The sequence below is a fragment of the Tachypleus tridentatus genome, unplaced genomic scaffold (assembly GCF_004210375.1).
Source record: "Tachypleus tridentatus isolate NWPU-2018 unplaced genomic scaffold, ASM421037v1 Hic_cluster_2, whole genome shotgun sequence".
Classification (NCBI taxonomy): Eukaryota; Metazoa; Arthropoda; class Merostomata; order Xiphosura; family Limulidae; genus Tachypleus; species Tachypleus tridentatus.
Window position 1 is genome coordinate 45,092,425 of NW_027467782.1, and position 21,497 is coordinate 45,113,921.

Below are 21,497 nucleotides of genomic sequence, written 5' to 3' on the forward strand. Positions count from 1 at the left end.
TTTATTAAGACTCAACTGGTTTCCTACCTTTTAACTAAAAGTTGTAAAAAGGGTTTTAATAGACATTGCTTATTCATTTTATTTTTATTTCATATATTTTTGAAAGCTAAACAGAGGTTATCTAAACTATCTGTCCCTAACTTTTACATGACAGAAGACAGCTAATACACAGTATCTACTAATGGTCTATTGATATAAGACCAAGTAGAGACCATGATTCTTAGAGTGCAACTATGTTCCCAAAGTCTGGAGAAACATTGTTTCGTAACTGCCATTAACTGGTGTTACACAAACCACTAAGCCACGACCAACCATAGACTTTTACATAAAAAGAGAAAATATGTTACTGTGTAACACTAGGGAATTCAGGATATTTCAAAACATATTTCCTTACAGAATTAGAACTTAAAACTTACATACTATTAAGATATAGATTATTGGCTAAGTTTTCATGCCATAGTAACTGGTATAACAAACTCTCCATCATCCATAGTAAACAATAGCCAGGTTGAAAGAGTTAAACTTAAGCACCTTGCTTCATGATTCATTTTTATTTCTAATAATATTTTAAGTGATCAAAATTTTATTTCTTAGTATATAAACAAACATAAATATCTTATTCTAATAAAATACATCCTAGTATCATATATTGTTTCAGACTTCTGAACAGAGAAAAAAAGCTAATTGTGAAAGTGTTGCTGAACTAAACTAAGAGTTGACAAAGCTTAATTTTGAGAAAAGAAAGATATAGTATTTTCAGTAAATTTTAAATTCCTGATATGTTTCTTTCTTTCTTATGGCCACATTTTTCAATTTTCCATTTAGATTTTATGAATGAATTAAAGAAAAACAAATGATTTTTCAACTATTTTTTTTCTATTACAAAGTTTCAAGAAATAACATCAAGTTTAAAGTATATTATATCTACGTACTGATATTCACCACTTGTCATGCTATCAAATGCTTATGACAAAACTGAAATCCTTTTACTAAAAAACAACTTTGTGCAATTATAATAAAACAGTTAAACTTCCTTAAGGCAGTAAGCTAACAAGAACTTAGAAATTATATTTTTATTTAAAACATAACAGAGCTTCTTAAGACATGTTAATGCACCAAATATATACTTGTAACAGTCTTGTAGCAAACTACCCACAGTTGTTTGTTCAATACAAACTGAAATTCAGATGTATCACTGCTCACATGTTTTCTGTCTTACACACTTTACATTTGATAAACTGGTTTTGGCTAAATTTATGTTCCTGCACCTTGATGTAATTTTTATAGCAAATTAGTTTGTTGTTAGTGTGAAAGTATATATACCCCTTGTCTTTCATTACAAATATTAAATATTATAAATTCAAACAATTATTTATCTGTTAGTAAGAACTAGAGTATACAAATAATTACTAAACATTATATATCAAATTTATACACACCTTGTAACCACCAAAAGTAACAGATTTACAGATGAATGAATACACCCTATGTTCAAAGAAAGAAAACACAATAGTTAATTAATAACCTGCCTATAACTAAATAAATGTTTCCATAGCTAATACAAAAATCTATGGCAAGTCAAATTTTGTATACATGTGTAAAGAAGTAACATATCACTTAATATATGATTAAGAACTGAAACTATTAATGTTTGGAGAAACTCCATAATTACAGAATTGACAAAAGCAAAGACAAGTTTTTTTTGTTTTTTTTTTTGCAAATACTTGTGAAACATACAGCTGTCTTTATTTTTCTCAATTCTATATTACTTGACAGGTTTTTACCTTATAACAGTAATTATAAATTTTTTATTAGACAACTTATTTTCAGATGTTTATAATTACTTCCCATTTATATTTGTGACAAAACTAGTAACTCTACCTGCTGTCATTTTCAACTTTCTTAACTCAACTAACAACAAAATATGGATGCTGCAAAAATGGGAATATGAAGAAACATCAATCTTGGTCATCCAAAGTTTCAAACAAAAAAGAACATTGAGAAGTGAGAAAACTCATCACTATAAACTCAGGAAGGTCTAGAAACATGGGACAGAATGATGACCAAATCCCCCAGTGCTACGGGATATGAGAAACAGATGAAAATAAAATCTTGGGAGAGGGTGATAAATCCTTTTGACAGTAACTTTGCCTAAAAGGTTTGACATTGCCTTAGACAAATATAAGAAAGAAGAGAAGGGATAAGAATGGAAACAACAGAGGATGAAGAATTATGAGTTTTATCAATGGATAAAACTTGGCAGAACAAATTCCAGAACTTTATAAAGACTTTCTTTTGGGTTTCAAGGGCCAGGAAAGCAGAATTCACACTGTCATGAAGGTTACCATTTTAACAATATGATTATAATTGTGCTTTAAATTGACAAATGAGTACACAGTATTAATGTTAAGAGCTTAATTTGCAAAATAAATAAAGATAGTATTCAGAAACTATTTTGGTGTATTTTTAATTATTTAATAAAATATATTATATGTATCAATAAAACATCAACTGTCCAAGCCATGTTTTCAATTTCACAAATGTTTGGAATAATTTTCACTGACATAAATATTCTATGCACAAAAAGATCAATGTCCCAGTCTGTGTCACATTTCCATTTCTTCTTTGACTTGATCCAATCATGGTTTTTCTCTTAATGACCTTTCAGAATAGATTCAGTTTCATCTCTACTGCTGCAGGTTTCACATTTTTCATCACTTGAGACTTCTTGGGTTTGTATGTCAAAGTACAATCGTTTTTCTCTTTTTTCAGTTAATCTAGGTTTTCTCACTTTTCTACCAATTTTACTTTTGTTTAAATTGTAACTTTTCTGTTTCCAAATGCTTTTCTCACCCCTTTCACAAATATAATAATTTGCAGAATGATCTAGACTTACAGCATGCTTATTAGCATCACAAACTAGTTTTTGTGTTGTGTGTATCCTTTGCTTAGGACATTCTCACCTTGGAGTTCACTGAGATTCCAGTCTCCAAACTAGTTTGTCCATGTGACAAGACAGAAAGAATCTTCCATCACACTCTACAAATTTGGATACTTTATAAAGTGCTTTTCCAAAATGCATCTGCTCTTTTATTCTCCAAGTTGAAATCACTAAATGTACTGAAATTAGCCATGAACTCATTGTGAAGAAACTGAGTAAACTGTTTTGTGATTTCATCAGTGTTTATTTTAACTCTGTCAAATTCAACAAAGGAGTTGAGAATCCTATTCAATTTCCTTTAAGAAATGTAACACTTTACAACAGCAAGACTTGCTGGGAAAAAGCAGATATTGTCTCTTACTACAGTTTATTATAATTAGCACTTTTTCAACAACGTCTTGGCCATTGCTAGTAATTCTGTTCTATACTGTATTCTGAACACCATTTTTGTGCTTGTCACTTAGTTCTAGTTAAGAAAGAAGCCTTGTTGAAGAAAACCTAATGCTGATTTTATTATAAGCCAAGAGATCATCTTCCTGCAATTTATATCAATCCAATTTGAGCTTTGTATTCAATGTTTTCTATATATCTGGTTTCACAACAAGATTGAGCAGTTTTTTGTGATGACAAGAAACTTACTTGAAGTAAAAATGTATCTCAAGGCAGCCCCTGTGGATATTAAAACATTTATTAACGTGACCTAAGAAGGTTTAAACGTTGTTCTCTACTTTATTTTAATAAAAGTTTTAACACCCGAACCAGCCATCCTAAGATACATGAGCACAATTTTCATCATGGTTTGGACATCACCACCCAGAAGAAGAGTCATGGGCTTGTCTGATTGCATTTTCTCAAGATAAGGTTGAACTAGCTGCTGACAAGGGGTGATTGCTGCAGTGATATCAGTGTGTTTTATCAAACTGTACCAAAATAATCAGACAAAGACTATTTTAAGAAAAGGCCTATTGAGTTCCTTTTACAAACCATCAGACATATATTAGGTCTAAACACAGGTTCATGATACAGGTTGATTTATTTGATACAATGTAGAAAAAAAATTATTATTTTTTTATGATATATATGTATGTATATCATCAGTGAGTGAACACACCGAAAATGTCTACTCAAAACCACTAATAATAGACCTACAACAAACAGATCTATTTGAAAAACGAATAAGTTAATGATTTACTGGGCCTAACAACAATACATTGGAATGAGCAGCCACATGTGTGGCTTCACAGTTCCCTGCCTAAACTGATAACTCTTATCATTCAGTATCAAATAAAAATTGATGTTGAAAGGTTTCATGCAAGCAATAAAAAAAAAAAAAAAAAACTGGACACATCTTAACTCTTAACATCCAAGTGCCAAATTGAGAGGCAGTATGGAGGCAGCCAGCTGCATTAGGATGTGATGTTGTAATAGGGACAATTACTAAAAGGAATGAATGTGTTTTTCTGACATGAACTGTAACCTGTTAGGATTGAAAATATAAAACACTGGTCACGATGTTGAATACATATGGTATATTATATGATGAGATCAAAATTGTTACTGATAAGAAAACTGATTCAATAATCATGGAAGATTTTAATTTTACACATTTAATGGAATCATATAGAATGTAACAGAGAGAAAATTTATTGGAGTGGTTCAGATTTTCTATACCAACTGGTGCTGTTTTAGTTTCTAGAAGTACTTCAGGGATTAATGCTTGAGTTATCTTTTAAGTGTATAATTAGCAATTTATCTTAATTTGTTGGTGAAATTAATCTTTGGGTACATCTAACTGTATTGAAGATTCTGAGGTATTACAGAATGAACTAAGTAAAATGGTAAGTTGAACAAATGTTTGTTAAATGATATTTAAATACAGTAAGTACAGGATAATTCATTTGACTTAAGTTAGATCACACATTCAATAAAGATGGAAACTAGCTCAAAGCATGAATAAAGAAAAAGGTCTTTACATGGTAGAAAACAATTCACACAAGCCATTCAAAAAGTACTTCTTTGTTGCTATAAATATAGCGAATATAATTTATGATGTATTTTAAAACATCACAATTAAACGATTTAAAAGATACCTCCTTATGTTAAGTCTCACTTGGCATTCCAAGTGAACAATTTTGGTCTTGTTATCCAAGATACTGACTTAATGAAATGTGTTCAACTAGGATTATTCCAGGGATGGAAGGATTACTTTATAGGGGCAGGGTAAGATCTTTCATCTTATTTTGTTGAGCTATACTCTGATGATAACTTAAAAGGACAACAGATTAGGTCTTGGAATGGACCAAATGAATTACATTTAAGGTAATTTCATTTTTCTAACAGGATCATTGAGTTATGGAACGAGTTGTTGTGAGTAATTACTTACAGTAATAATACTTCTCTAAAATCTGAGATGTAATACTACAAGCAACATCTTATAGCTACATTGAATTTGCAATAAAATACCTGTGTATAGTAATTAAAATCTACCTTGCATATCAACACTAATTTTAATACTACTACAAAAAAGAATTCTTACATTATACTCGAGGTTTCCTTGCCAATGTCAAAGAATGCAGATAAAGCCTGTTTTGATCTGATTTGCACACACCATAGTCTGTAGTAAAATTATATCCAAATTAAAAAAAATTTAATAACAAATTATACAAATCAGAGCACCTGAGTAAAAGCAAAATTTATTTATTTGATACTAAAGTATTGGATGTTTCAATATTATTTTAATCTAAACAACTCAAAACTGACCCAAATGTCAAAATCCATAAACACACACAGTTAAGATTATAATTTGACTACTTGTAATTTATGCTTGAATTTTTTTAACTTATCAACTTTTAAATTGGAAGGAACAACAACATGATGTAGTCATTATTAACCTGGTAAAAGAGCATTCTAAACAACAATTTTTCTTTCTGATGACCCACAAGTTTATGAACAAAATTATAAATACCTTGTACTTAAACTGATTACATGAAAAGTTATTTCAACAACTATAAAAACTTGTTGTATAATATTACACAAACAAAGATTATTAACACAAACTAGCTCACCATTGGCAGTGCTATGGCTCAACTTTGAACTTTCCAATAAGAATATGACACAGAAGTTGTTTTATTAAAATAAGTTTTTAACTTGATTGATAACTCTGAATTTCAGTTTTGCCTTAAAAACCTGAGAATCAATTAAACCAACAGGTTTTTATGATTGTCTTCAAAATATATACACTAATTACAGAAACAATATGAACTGTTCATCACATAAATGTTCTTAAGTTCTAGAAGTATCACTCTGTCTGGTTTAAATTTTGAGGATGAAATAAATATTTTACTATTAATATTTCAAAGCATCTGTTGGTACAGAAGTTAAGCTGTTTTAAGATCTACCCTTACTATGATTACAATTAGTAAAATTTGTATTTCTCTACCAAACCCCTTTCTCTAGTTACAACAATAACTGACTCCAATGTCACTGACCTTCCAAGAATGTGTGGAAATAATCCTGTTATAACATTAATCCATGATATCTGTTGTGCACATTTCAAACAGTTATAAACAGGACTTACAAAAATCAGAGTTATGCATGACTCTTTTATCATAATTTAATTACCACATTCTTTGTTATTATTATTCAATATGTTCTATGACCATTCTTGCACGTAAATTTCATAAAATAAGAACATTCATTTCATGTTACTATTATTAATTTATGTGCATAAAGAATGTATTTTCCATAAATGCATTGCTCATAAGTTTGATCCTTGGTGTTAAATGAAAACAAGAGAACATAAACAATGTAGAAAAATATACAATCCAAAAGTGAACAATAAAATGATTACAAACCAGAATATACAAAAAGGAGGAATTAGTAAAATTACACTTTTCAAACAATTTTAATTAAATGATGAACTTATATGTAGTATTTTGATTTGTATTTTACTAACTAAAGAGAAGCTATATTCATATAGGATTTTCTATAACTCAATGACAATTAGTAAATCAAATAGGCTTCACATTTATATTTAATATTGTGATGAATTAAGTGTAATACCTGAAGAAAACGTTATTTTTATTTTATATATTTCAGAATGAAAATGTTTATTTTCAAAAGTTTAAAAACAAAATATAATGTTGTCTTTATGTACTAAATTAATTTATATTAAGCATATTTCAAATATAGGAGTTACTTAGAATAAGAAAGAGTAATACCATTGTCACCATTTTATTATGTTTAAATAAAATTAATTCTCTTCTTAGTAGCAAATTATTTAAAATTTTTATTCAAATATCAAAATCGTAAAATTCAGTATATAATTAAAAATGAAATATAAATTATGATAGTATATAGTCTAATTCTCTTCTTAGTAGTAAAATATTTAAAATTTTTATTCAAAAGATCAAAATCGTAAAATTCAGTATATAATTAAAAATGAAATATAAATTATGACAATATATGATTTACTTTGACTATTTAAATTTAAAATAAAAATCCTTTTAATCAAAAGTGACCATGTTCATATTTTAAATTTCATACTTAATTTCTTATTTATTTTGCACACAAAAAACAACCTTAAAATACTGCAAATAATTTGTTTTCATCTACCACTGTTCAATATTTTGCCCATAATAAATCTACAATTTGTACAATAACATTAATGAGTTAAATACTGATCAAGAAGAATTCTCTTGGCCTAGCTGTCAACACACAGCTACACAGAGAAATACCATCTAAAGTATAAATTAACCCAATTCATAAAGCTGGTTTTTTATAATGTTCACAGTTACATACCTGTCTAAGCAGCTGGACTGGACAATTGTTTTCTAATGCTAACATCAGCAAAGAATAAATCAAGGAACCTCCAGCATCTCCATCTGAGAAAATAAATGTATATGATAAATAACAAATTTTGTTCATGTAAAAAACCATAGAAGTTAAACTGTTAGATAAGCACACTCATTGTTAAAATTTATCTTAAGATGGCTGGTATGGGTATTAAAACTTTTATTAAAATAAAGTAGAGAACAACATTTCAACCTTCTTAAGCCTTAACCTTCTTTAGGTTAAAAAAAGAGAGTTTTGAGAAGTGAAATTCAAGTGAATTTCTCATCACAAAACACTCATTGTTAATTCACTGTTCTTTTGGGGGATTACATATATACTATATTATCAAAAGTACTGTAATATAAATATATGACAAGGTGGTTATGTTTCATTTTTGAGATTTCATTTAATAGGATATGAAATTACAGCTGACAATAGTTAATAACACTTAATACCAACCATTGACAAACATCTGATAAAATATTTTTATTCCAGTGTTTGTGTGTGTGTGTAAGTATATATTTTCTAATAAACAAATATAAAAAACTGAACAAATCAGAAGAATCCCTATGGTACAGACATAGGATATAAAATGTATCATAGGTCTCAGAGGTGACTGAAAAAGTAGGACCCACACTGTGATGGGGATAAATGAATTGTCAGTTTCAAACTCAACTGTGAGTTTCACAAAAAGAAATACATAAATAAATAATAATAAAATAATCAAAATAAATAAAAATTAGGAGAGCAAGATGTGAGTACTCAAGCCCATAATGTCTCACATCTGTATCATCCTTTACTACCTGCAAACTGTTGTGGGAAGGTGACTGCTCTCCAAAGTAAAGAAAATGTAATAATAATAATAAGGTACTAACACTTGAGTGTAAGCAAGATAAACTGCAGCATTTTTTATTTTTATTTGGGTTTGTTTTTAATGCAGTTTTTCCTACTGATTTTATTTTACTTGACTATCAAGTATTAATCTTTATTTATATGTAGACAGGCTGGTGGTCCTACACATGCAAGGAAAGATATCAACAGTAACTATTAAAAATCACTCACATAACATTTTTTTGCAGAAAATAAAAAAGAGAATCTCAGTATATTAGAAAGCATACAAATGAAAAGTTACATACCGAGCAAGTTTCTTCCCACCACACACAACAACAAAAAAAAAAATACGTATACATATCCTAACATAAATATCTAGAGTGTATCTCTACATAGCACTAATACTTACTTAGTATAAAACACGCATCTAACTTAAAAAGCAGAAACCTTACCACTGAATATTATTATTCACATCAGGTTAACCATTTTGCTATGGGTTCAGTGTGATATACAAGTTCATCTATACAACTGCACACATTAAGTATTTGCACTATAACTTTTGATGCAGCATGTATCTTCACAAAATTTGGTAAAGATTACAAATATTTTGTGTACAAAGATATCAGATTTTTTAATTTTATTAAAGATTCTTTGTGAATCTGAGTGCAAACTGATTTCATGTTATGATTAAAAAAAATTATTCTTTGTTTAAAAATCTCAGATATTATTTTCACAATCTCTAAAACCTCCTAAGTACTTTCAAACACTTATTTTCAGCGAGACTTTGTTTTATGTTATTTTCTCTACTCTAACTATGTGTGATCTGTCATTTGACCAACCTCGCAACCATCATAAAAACTTTGGAAATAAATGTAAATGAAGTTTTTCATGCTAGAATGACTACATATTATAACACAAAAAGACAGTAATATAAAACTGACCTTTAGTCTTTCCTGTCTTGGCTGCATTTTAGTGGACTAATATTTTATAATACAGTCACATTTCAATTATTGTACATTATACTCATAACTAATTACTATTTAGAAATAAGTTATGGAGCTTATTTTTCTTAAATATTGAATGATAAAAAATAAAGAAGTAAAGCAAACAATTATCTCTTCTTGCTACAATTTTTGTACTCAGTTGCTGCTCTAAGTCTTTTAAAATTTTGCATATGAAGGATATCAAACAAAATTTTTTTCAGGTTTTCTACACACACACACACACACACACACACATATATATATATACAGTTAAATTACCAAAACATCATAAATAACTAAACTGATACCATAGAATTTAACTGTAATTTATTAAGCTTAGTACCTAAAATTTATTTAGATTTAGTAAAATATGAAATTTCAATCAGACTAAAGACACAACCTATCTTCTTGAAATTTTGGTTTGAAAGAATGTGGCAGCTTTTTTACAGATTAAAAGAGCTGAGTAAACTACTCTGGAGGATATTCTAAACTTTTGATTGGTTATTCACATATCATTTTGAAGTAAGTGTACATAACGAACCATATGGTGAAAGAAGCCACTAGGTTTGATTCAGTATGCAAGTCGTATCTCAGCAAAATAAAAAGATATAAGGTTCTCATTTTTCATTCTAGCCTGATAATATTAATAATTTGAGTTTCTAATTAGTATGAAACTATAGACTTAGTATTTTGGGATCACAGTCATCTGATTTTAACCAATGCTGCATTCAAAATACTACACGACTCACTGAAATCTATATTCAGATTCTTTAAATATTTAACCTTTAAATTAAGAAATTAACTTATGTATGTACATAGTATTAAAGTTTGAATTATAATCTACAATGTGATTCCAAATTTATTGACCTAAATTCATAAAATAGTAGTTCAATAAAATTTTGAATGTAAGGCAACAAACACAATGACATCACGTTTGAGATGTATTTAGGAGGTTTTAAGAGATTATGCAAAATATTTGAGATTTTGGCAATGAAGAGTAGTTTTTTTTCAGTCATAACATGAAATCACTTTGCACCCTATTTTCACAAGCAAATCTTTAGTAAAGATATTTCATTAAAAAAGTTTGATTTTTTTGTATACAAAATACTTGTAATATTTAGTAAAAGTCTACCACATTTTGTGAAGATACACATGCAATAACAAAAGTTATAGTTCAAATACTTAACATGTGCAAATTTGAAGGTGAAGTCGTATATAATACCGAGCCAGTAGCTAAAGGATTAAATAATTCTCCTTTTCATCAAAGTCCACAAGACAGATTCAATAACTTCAGAATGCCATTCAATAAGACAATTTATTTCTTCTCTATATCTGTTATTACAAGCTGTGAAACTCACTTTAGAAATTGTCCATTATGACTTAAACCAAAAGTCAATCTAACTTCACTTTTACAAACATACTTGCATTAATTTGAGACATTATGATGTAACAGTACTCAATTTAAGCAACAAGAAAAATTCAGAAGGTTTGAGTAATGTGACATTAATTCATAACTGGTTTTTAGAGTTAGGTAAACAAATCTGCAATAAACTATTTCTTCCAAGTTATACATTTCCTGTAATGAAAATATATTTGCGATAGGTATTTATCTCCTCTCTCAAATATAGCAATATGGTTCAGTGCTACCCTCTATATGCAAAATTCTTTGCATGCCACAAGTCTTCAACTTTCACAAACCACACAATCAAGTATCTATAGGATATATATTTTCAATATATTCTTCTCACATATACAGCTAGAATCTCACACTCAACAAGTAATTTTTCTTGACTGATACAAGAAAAAAAGAAGCATCCATCATAAGCTTCTGAAGAACATGCAAAAAAACAGGAGATCCTCAAAGTAGAAGATCCTATGTAGGAGACCACACAACTTCTGTTACAGGTATATTCTACACCCAATGTTGTACCCATGCATTACTTCCACTAAAATGTGTAACTAGAATAGGCAGAGAGTCCAGTGACAATGATAGAAATAAGTATCCTTCAAAAGCATATGACAGACACCATAAGTGTGATCCCAACAAGGAACACACATGGGAAACCACACCACTTCTGTACCAGGTATACACTATGCAAAGTGTGGAAACAGGTGTCACATATATGGGTGGAAAGTGAGAAGAGCACAATCAAATGGGAAAGAAAGAAAGAAACACTAAGTGAGTTTGAATCCAAACAACAATACACTGGAATCTCAGTCCCCATGAAGAAAGACTAGACAAGAACCATCTACAATCAGATATGTGAGGAATGTGCTCAAAATGTGTTGAGTCGCTAAGGCAAGTGGCTCATCAACTCCAGTCCAAACCCAAGCAGCATCAGGAATACTACTTCTGACTTGTGATTGGAGGAGGATCCCCACCATCTTTATCTCAAGGTTAGTAGAACAGTATTATACACATGCCTAACCAATCTACTAAAAGAAGCAAAAGAGCAAATCCACAACCACCCACACATACAACAGTCCAACACTCAAATGATGGTGTGAAGGGACGTACCAGTGTGGCGTTTTGCATTGCAGGAAAAAACAAACACTGTTAGGAGAAAAAAGACACCTCTTATAACAACCAATCTCCCAACAGTTTAAAACTAGGAAACCCTCAGTTGAGACACTCAGACCTGAAAACAGTAATGGTGCTCAAAGCAACAATAATAATTTCAGAAATTGTAAAACAAACTTAAGAAGTCATATTAAACCATGAAGAATTCAAAAAGAGAAAACAAAATTAATAAACAAAGGTAAATTATCTCTGCAAACGACTACAGAAACAATTAACTGTAGCAAATCAAGTTAATCATTACTTCACAAAAGAAATGGAATTAATACTTGAAGGAAAAGAGTTAACAACTGAAAAACATCTGCACTCAATCACTGTCTAATAAGAAGTAACAGTTCATTGTAAAGGGAGTCAGGAGGGTGTGTCACACTCCTATTGGGAGTTTACATGACAACTTACATGCCAGACACAGTTGAGCCACATGGAAGTTCAAGGATTATGGCATGACAAACATTTCTGCACACAGAAGGCAGCACTGAATGAAAATAGTTATACATGTAAGAAGAAGTACTGTACTACACCAGAAACTTTACAATTTGGATTCAATCTATAATCAAAAACATATTCAACTTACCCACAACACATCTAGAATTCCATATGCAAAGTCTTTGTTCCCTAACAGATCATCTAGGACTAGGTTAACAACCTGACAAATGTACAAAAAATACATGTATATACACACTATTTTATTATGCCATCCCACATTATGTTCAACATATAAAGCACTTAAATTCAAACTAACATACAGAACTCATATTCTTAATTTTCCATGGTCTTTTCAATTTCTTATAACAATACATGCATAGTTCATTCATAAAATTCATTTACTGTTTATTGTACTTTTAATCAGTCAAAATGATTCATTTTATAATCATGCTATTCTTTATAACACACTACATTAGTTCTTGTAGATGATTATAAGCAGCTACACATCTTCCTTAAGCATTCGTGATGAGCCCAATCAAGTTCACAGATTAATCCCACACTCTTTAAATGAAAGTAGTTTTATGAGTTTTATTAAATATTGGACAAAATAAAGTGTGGAAAAAAACCCCATAAAACTCTACCCTTTCATAAAAAAAGATATTACTTTATGGTAAGTAACCAGAACTATTATACAGCCAATCAAATTTTATTTAACAATGCCAAACTGATTCACGCTACAACGTGTAACATTGACATCCACTGCATTAATGATCACATGCCTAGAAAGTACTAGTTTATTCCATTCTTTCTCCTCCATAAATTGTGAAACAAAGTTACCCTGTCTATTATAAATTGTCTATGTGATTACTTAGTAAGTTACTTAGTTGTAGCATTTCTCTGTTTGAAAACTGCTATAAGAATAGTTTTACTAAAGTTAATTTTATTTATTTATACAATAGTCATAAATTGTAGGAAAAGACATCATATTACTCATCATCAAATACAATTACAAACAATGATTTATTTATAAAACAAACTCATAATATATAAGGGTGTCAATAATAAACTCTTATTCACTGTGCTATATGTAATGCTCCCATTAATTTATGGGACAGTCAAAACAATAAAGATTACAAACAATGATTTATTTATAAAACAACTGTTATATGGATGTCAACAATAAACTCTTATTCACTGTGCTATATGTAATGCTCCCATTAATTTATGGGACAGTCAAAACAATAAAGATTACAAACAATGTATATAAGCATGTTAGATGGATGTGGCTAAATCAGTCAATATATGAATTAAATGTATGATCTTCTATCAAAGCATGTTAGATGGATGTGGCTAAATCAGTCAATATAAGAATTAAATGTATGATCTTCTATCAAAGCATGTTAGATGGATGTGGCTAAATCAGTCAATATAAGAATTAAATGTATGATCTTCTATCAAAGCATGTTAGATGGATGTGGCTAAATCAGTCAATATAAAAATGTATGATCTTCTATCAAAGCATGTTAGATGGATGTGGCTAAATCAGTCAATATAAGAATTAAATGTATGATCTTCTATCAAAGCATGTTAGATGGATGTGGCTAAATCAGTCAATATAAGAATTAAATGTATGATCTTCTATCAAAGCATGTTACAACTATACTTCCAATATTTGATAATACATAAACAGTACTGAATACCTTCTTCATAAAACCTTTATGAAGTACATATGGTGACATAAATGCCATGTACACAGAGTAAGTTTTCTGTTTATCATTATTGATACATTTATAAACAGTGGTGTTATAAAAACAGGTACTTTTCTTCATACCTCACTTATATTTCTGAGTTTTTATACAAGTCTTTACAAAGACCAGTGTTTTAGATACAGTTAACTGCAAGACAATTGTTTGCTTTACACTCACAGATGTCAAGGCAAATTCATTCTTGTAGATTCAGCATATGATAATGAGGTTGTTATAAAATGAGTTATCTGTGCTCTGTCCATTATAGGTATCAAAATCCAATTTTAAACATTGTAAGTTACAAAATTTACCACTGACACACAAGGTGTGGGCATGTATGTAAGACAAATACACGAATGAACAACAAAGCCCAAAATCTATGTCACCTATATTAATGTACAATGAGGCAGCAAACATGCAGCACAAAGCTAACATCTACTCATCTGAAAGCACATTTCAGATAGATTTTATATTTCTAAGGAGCACACAGCCATTGATTGTGAAAAGAATGGATAACCAATAACAGGAAGCAAGAACCATGGTGTTCAAACTGTGATGTGTGGCCCCAGGGTGGGGGGATTGGTGGTTAGTGAAGGGAGGGATTTGTAACCAGGACTATGAGAGCACATATATTACATCTGAACAAATTTAAAAATGAACAAGTTTGAAAACTGCTGGCTGAACTTCACTGCTAGTGAGTAATATAGCAGCAAAAACATGGGAAAACTGGGCCAGTCATGGAACAAGCAGAGGTTAATTGTATGCTGAAAAATAGAGATAGAGAGGTTACACACCTAAAACTATGCAACCTGAAGCAAAAAAAGTGCTAAAAGTCCCTGAAAGTATGTAAATTCTAAGAAACAAATAGCTTTGACTTTTGACAGCAGGTGGCTTTCCATTATTTGTTGTAGAAATGTGATCCGTCTACAATGACTTCTGATACATACAGAGGTGTGCTGGTTGTCTAAAAGGAAAGTATTCAGTTACATTATACAAATGAAAAAATAATTTTGTATTTTTCTATTAGACTGTAGCCCTACATTAGTAGTACATTTTATGGATGAAAAGTGGCTTATAGCACTGTGCTATCAAGCTAATATTTTTACTCAGCTCAACAACCTTATGATGTCACTGCAAGGTCCAAATGGTAATATTTTGCAGCTCAGTAACAAAGTGTTGCATTTTACAACAAAAAAAGGTTCTACTGAGAATAGTTATAATATTCCTATACTGAAAATGTATTTATGATAGACACTGACATCCAGTCACAAGACTATCTATTCTGATTCAGTGCTGTCCCTATATACAAACTTCTTCTTTACACATGCCACAAGTCTTCTGATTCCCCCCTATTGGAACTGTAATATTAGATCATGTTGCTCATGCAAATAATCATGCATCACCTCCTCACCAATATAAGCATGGCATGCTCATGTGACTCCCTCTACACTCCTCTACTGAACTATCACTTCAAAGTTTGGCAAAACATGACAGCACTAGAGAAGTGTGAAAAGAGGATATTACCTATCATAAATACATTTTCTGTATATGAAAATAATAGCTTTTGATACAGTACTTACTTCCTCACAAAAGATTAATGAGAATCCCATGTTGATAAGGAAGAGGGACTGGCATGAGAAAATGACAAATACCTTCCAAAAGTATCCAAATGATACATCTGGAAAAAAGATATTCAGATCAAAAGATCAGAAAAGTAAAACCACACCACTTTTGGGTCATGTATATTCTTTGCCCAACTGTGAAATTCAATGGAATTGTCACCATCTCAGAATTAATGATGTGGAAACCAGATACTGAAAATAGTGAAAATATCCTCAACTGCAACACCAAGATAGAAATTCATTTGTGAAAGATGTAGTATAAGCAGTGTGGAGAAAGATGGATATCCAAAATTATGGGGAAACATCAAAGCCAACAGGAAGGCAAGAGCTAAAGCAATGAAGATAAAGAAATAAAAGAAAATTATGATCACATGGTATCTTCTACTGATTTGGCAGAATCTATAAAATGAAACATAAACAAAGCATGCATAAGACCTCAAAACATACAGAACCTCATGAATAATGACAGAATTCAGTAGCTCCATATGTCAAAAATGTAAAGAAGAAGGTTGAGCTCACTCAGCAAGTAATCAGATATTGAAGAAATCAGTACTGAATCAACAGCAGCCAAATGAATAGATTACCAAAATAAAAAGAAAGTCATGGGAGATAATGACTTCAGAATAGGACTGGGAATTCCATATGTCCATACAGTGGCTGAAGCTGCAGACCTAGTGAGCGCATTCTCCATGTGAATGCCTTCAGATTTTAGTTGAAAATATACAGTTCTGATTTTGAATCACAAATAATGCTCCTGTAGGAAATTTGTGAAACTCAGTAGTATTATGTAAAGTGAGCCCAAAGGTGGACAAAGTGTAAAAGCCAAGCTATTACACAACAAAAACTGAGGGGTAATTCTAGAAATAACTGATCACTCAGCCTATGATTGCTGGCTTCTCAAAAGTAAAATGTATGTATCAGGAATTGACAGTAGAAAAAAAGAAATTCACTGGTAAATATGCTGATGATGGATGGCTTGGCTTTAAGAAAATATGTATTAAAATCAGCAGAATCTACAATAAACAGGAACAATAGACCAGACATCAAGTACTTGCCCACCAGAATGGTTCTCACAGTTCACATTCTCTGTGCAGTTAATCAATCAGAAAATTGAATCACAAGTTTTTGGAAGTATTTCTGTTACAGTTGGCAGCCATAAAGCATTCTCTATGCACAAGGTAATATAGGACATAACATACAATAACCTAATAAAAATATTCACAGATGTTGAAATAATTTAAGAGGAGCCCCCAGTGGCACAGCTGTATTTCTGTGGGTTTATACTGCTAAAATCTTGGTTTCCATCCCCTTGGTGGGCAGAGCACAGATAGCCCCTTGTGTAGCTTTGTGCTTAACAACAAATAACAACAAGTTTAAGAAGAATTGTTTAACGTATAACACAGTACTGTTCCTCAACACACAGATGAAAAACTCAGATGGACTGCAATAGTTAGAATTTGATTCCTGTTTACAAAAACGGAAACTGTCTGACAGAATATTTATTAATCATTTCTCTGGTATGTCAATGTATGTATAACCACAACAATCTGACTATAATTCTTAAGTCTCTTGAACTGACTAAAAGAACAACAGTGGGAAATTATCATTACTTAAACTTAAGTCAAATTATTTACCGACAAACTAACTCAGCGTAAAATCTGTGTGAAATTAGATTTAAACCAAAAACATGAACTTTTTTCTTACACTTTTATTGCTCGACAGATGACCCAAATGACCACACGTGGAGCTCCATTAAGTTCAGGCATAGCTCTCGCTAATTTAGAAACAAATGTAGGCAGAAATATTTGATTTTGAGAGTGTATGTTTTATTAAACTGACAGAAGTTTCTCCTAGTGTTAAGGTTCACATATCAATACACAATATTATGAAAATACGGGGTCACATAAGATGTAACCTCATGTTTTAACCAATGAATAAAAACCGTCTTGAGATCGAGCTAATTAGTCAAAGATATATATTAAAAACAAATTGTTTATTGATCTTGAAGTGGTATAATGTCAGGATATTGTTATTGATCTTGTGGTATAATGTCAGTATTGTTATTGATATTGAAGTGTATAATGTCAGGATATTGTTATTGATCTTGAAGTGGTATAATGTCAGGATATTGTTATTGATATTGAAGTGGTATAATGTCAGGATATTGTTATTGATCTAATGTCAGGATATTGTTATTGATCTTGAAGTGGTATAATGTCAGGATATTGTTATTGATCTTGAAGTGGTATAATGTCAGGATATTGTTATTGATATCAGTATAATGTCAGTGTTGTTGTTTTTATTTCTTATAGACCTACATGTACCAGTGTATGTTGTTTTTATTTCTTATAGAGCTACATGTACCAGTGTAAGTTGTTTTTTTTTTATTTCTTATAGAGCTACATGTACCAGTGTATGTTGTTTTTTATTTCTTATAGAGCTACATGTACCAGTGTAAGTTGTTTTTTATTTCTTATAGAGCTACATGTACCAGTGTATGTTGTTTTTTTTATTTCTTATAGAGCTACATGTACCAGTGTATAGTTGTTTTTTATTTCTTATAGAGCTACATGTACCAGTGTATGTTGTTTTTATTTCTTATAGAGCTACATGTACCAGTGTATGTTTTTTTTATATTTCTTATAGAGCTACATGTACCAGTGTATGTTGTTTTTTTATAGAGCTACATTTATTATAGAGCTACATGTACCAGTGTATGTTGTTTTGTATTTCTTATAGAGCTATATGTACCAGTGTATGTTACTTTTTCCTTATTTTTTTTATAACTACATGTATCAGTTTGTAATTTTTGAGACTAAAAAAAGGGATTTTTAATCCAAACATAGAAATGAACACTCAGACTGGTATACAGAAATTCTCTATTTATATATTTATACATATGTAAGTATTAGTAGATACATTTTTAGTAAAAATACTCCATTAAAAAATATTATCTTTGGTGTGCAAAAAACTTGTGTTTACTTAAAGCCTGTCAAAATGATATGAATACATTGTAATACTATAACAAGCACAGAATAATTATGAATACATTGTAATACTATAACAAGCACAGAATAATTATGAATACATTGTAATACTATAACAAGCACAGAATAATTATGAATACATTGTAATACTATAACAAGCACAGAATAATTATGAATACATTGTAATACTATAACAAGCACAGAATAATTATGAATACATTGTAATACTATAACAAGCACAGAATAATTATGAATACATTGTAATACTATAACAAGCACAGAATAATTATGAATACATTGTAATACTATAACAAGCACAGAATAATTATGAATACATTGTAATACTATAACAAGCACAGAATAATTATGAATACATTGTAATACTATAACAAGCACAGAATAATTATGAATACATTGTAATACTATAACAAGCACAGAATAATTATGAATACATTGTAATACTATAACAAGCACAGAATAATTATGAATACATTGTAATACTATAACAAGCACAGAATAATTATGAATACATTGTAATACTATAACAAGCACAGAATAATTATGAATACATTGTAATACTATAACAAGCACAGAATAATTATGAATACATTGTAATACTATAACAAGCACAGAATAATTATGAATACATTGTAATACTATAACAAGCACAGAATAATTATGAATACATTGTAATACTATAACAAGCATAACAAGCACAGACATAATAATTATGAATACATTGTAATACTATAACAAGCACAGAATAATTATGAATACATTGTAATACTATAACAAGCACAGAATAATTATGAATACATTGTAATACTATAACAAGCACAGAATAATTATGAATACATTGTAATACTATAACAAGCACAGAATAATTATGAATACATTGTAATACTATAACAAGCAACAAGCACAGAATAATTATGAATACATTGTAATACTTATGAAGCACATTGTAATTGTAATATAACAAGCACAGAATAATTATGAATACATTGTAATACTATAACAAGCACAGAATAATTATGAATACATTGTAATACTATAACAAGCACAGAATAATTATGAATACATTGTAATACTATAACAAGCACAGAATAATTATGAATACATTATAACAAGCACAGAATAATTATGAATACAATACTATAACAAGCACAGAATAATTATGAATACATTGTAATACTATAACAAGCACAGAATAATTATGAATACATTGTAATACTATAACAAGCACAGAATAATTATGAATACATTGTAATACTATAACAAGCACAGAATAATTATGAATACATTGTAATACTATAACAAGCACAGAATAATTATGAATACATTGTAATACTATAACAAGCACAGAATAATTATGAATACATTGTAATACTATAACAAGCACAGAATAATTATGAATACATTGTAATACTATAACAAGCACAGAATAATTATGAATACATTGTAATACTATAACAAGCACAGAATAATTATGAATACATTGTAATACTATAACAAGCACAGAATAATTATGAATACATTGTAATACTATAACAAGCACAGAATAATTATGAATACATTGTAATACTATAACAAGCACAGAATAATTATGAATACATTGTAATACTATAACAAGCACAGAATAATTATGAATACATTGTAATACTATAACAAGCACAGAATAATTATGAATACATTGTAATACTATAACAAGCACAGAATAATTATGAATACATTGTAATACTATAACAAGCACAGAATAATTATGAATACATTGTAATACTATAACAAGCACAGAATAATTATGAATACATTGTAATACTATAACAAGCACAGAATAATTATGAATACATTGTAATACTATAACAAGCACAACAAGCACAGAATAATTATGAATACATTGTAATACTATAACAAGCACAGAATAATTATGAATACATTGTAATACTATAACAAGCACAGAATAATTATGAATACATTGTAATACTATAACAAGCACAGAATAATTATGAATACATTGTAATACATAACAAGCACAGAATAATTATGTAAATACTATAACAAGCACAGAATAATTATGAATACATTGTAATACTAATGACAATAGCACAGAATAATTATGAATACATTGTAATACTATAACAAGCACAGAATAATAACAAATTATGAATACAGCAAGAATAATTATGAATACATTGTAATACTATAACAAGCACAGAATAATTATGAATACATTGTAATACTATAACAAGCACAGAATAATTATGAATACATTGTAATACTATAACAAGCACAGAATAATTATGAATACATTGTAATACTATAACAAGCACAGAATAATTATGAATACATTGTAATACTATAACAAGCACAGAATAATTATGAATACATTGTAATACTATAACAAGCACAGAATAATTATGAATACATTGTAACACTATAACAAGCACAGAATAATTATGAATACATTGTAACACTATAACAAGCACAGAATAATTATGAATACATTGTAACACTATAACAAGCACAGAATAATTATGAATACATTGTAACA

At 29.5% G+C, this 21,497-nt stretch overlaps 2 protein-coding genes across 16 annotated transcripts in view; one reads left to right on the plus strand and one right to left on the minus strand.

Annotated features, from left to right (window-relative positions):
- LOC143243200 (uncharacterized) overlaps positions 1–2,453 on the plus strand; it is a 40,344-nt gene extending 37,891 nt beyond the window's left edge. For all 3 annotated transcript variants that reach the window (XR_013024183.1, XR_013024178.1, XM_076487004.1), the window contains one exon: positions 1,873–2,453. Coding sequence is in view for 1 of the 3 variants with exons in the window: in XM_076487004.1 (XP_076343119.1) it covers positions 1,873–2,042 (170 nt within the window). In the remaining 2 variants the exon portion in view is untranslated. The remainder of the gene's footprint in view (positions 1–1,872) is intronic.
- LOC143243202 (uncharacterized) overlaps positions 1–21,497 on the minus strand; it is a 54,164-nt gene that overhangs the window by 23,692 nt on the left and 8,975 nt on the right. For 7 of the 13 annotated variants that reach the window (XR_013024188.1, XR_013024186.1, XR_013024189.1 and 4 more), the window contains 4 exons: positions 12,741–12,812; positions 7,742–7,824; positions 5,478–5,555; positions 1,440–1,485 (listed from right to left, as the gene is read on the minus strand). Coding sequence is in view for 1 of the 13 variants with exons in the window: in XM_076487009.1 (XP_076343124.1) it covers positions 1,440–1,485; positions 5,478–5,479 (48 nt within the window). In the remaining 12 variants the exon portion in view is untranslated. Of the gene's footprint in view, positions 1–1,439; positions 1,486–3,323; positions 3,862–5,477; positions 5,556–7,741; positions 7,825–8,910; positions 8,944–9,546; positions 9,568–12,740; positions 12,813–17,663; positions 17,852–21,497 lie in introns of those variants that run through there. The other 6 variants (XR_013024191.1, XR_013024194.1, XR_013024184.1 and 3 more) reach the window with 6 other exon arrangements.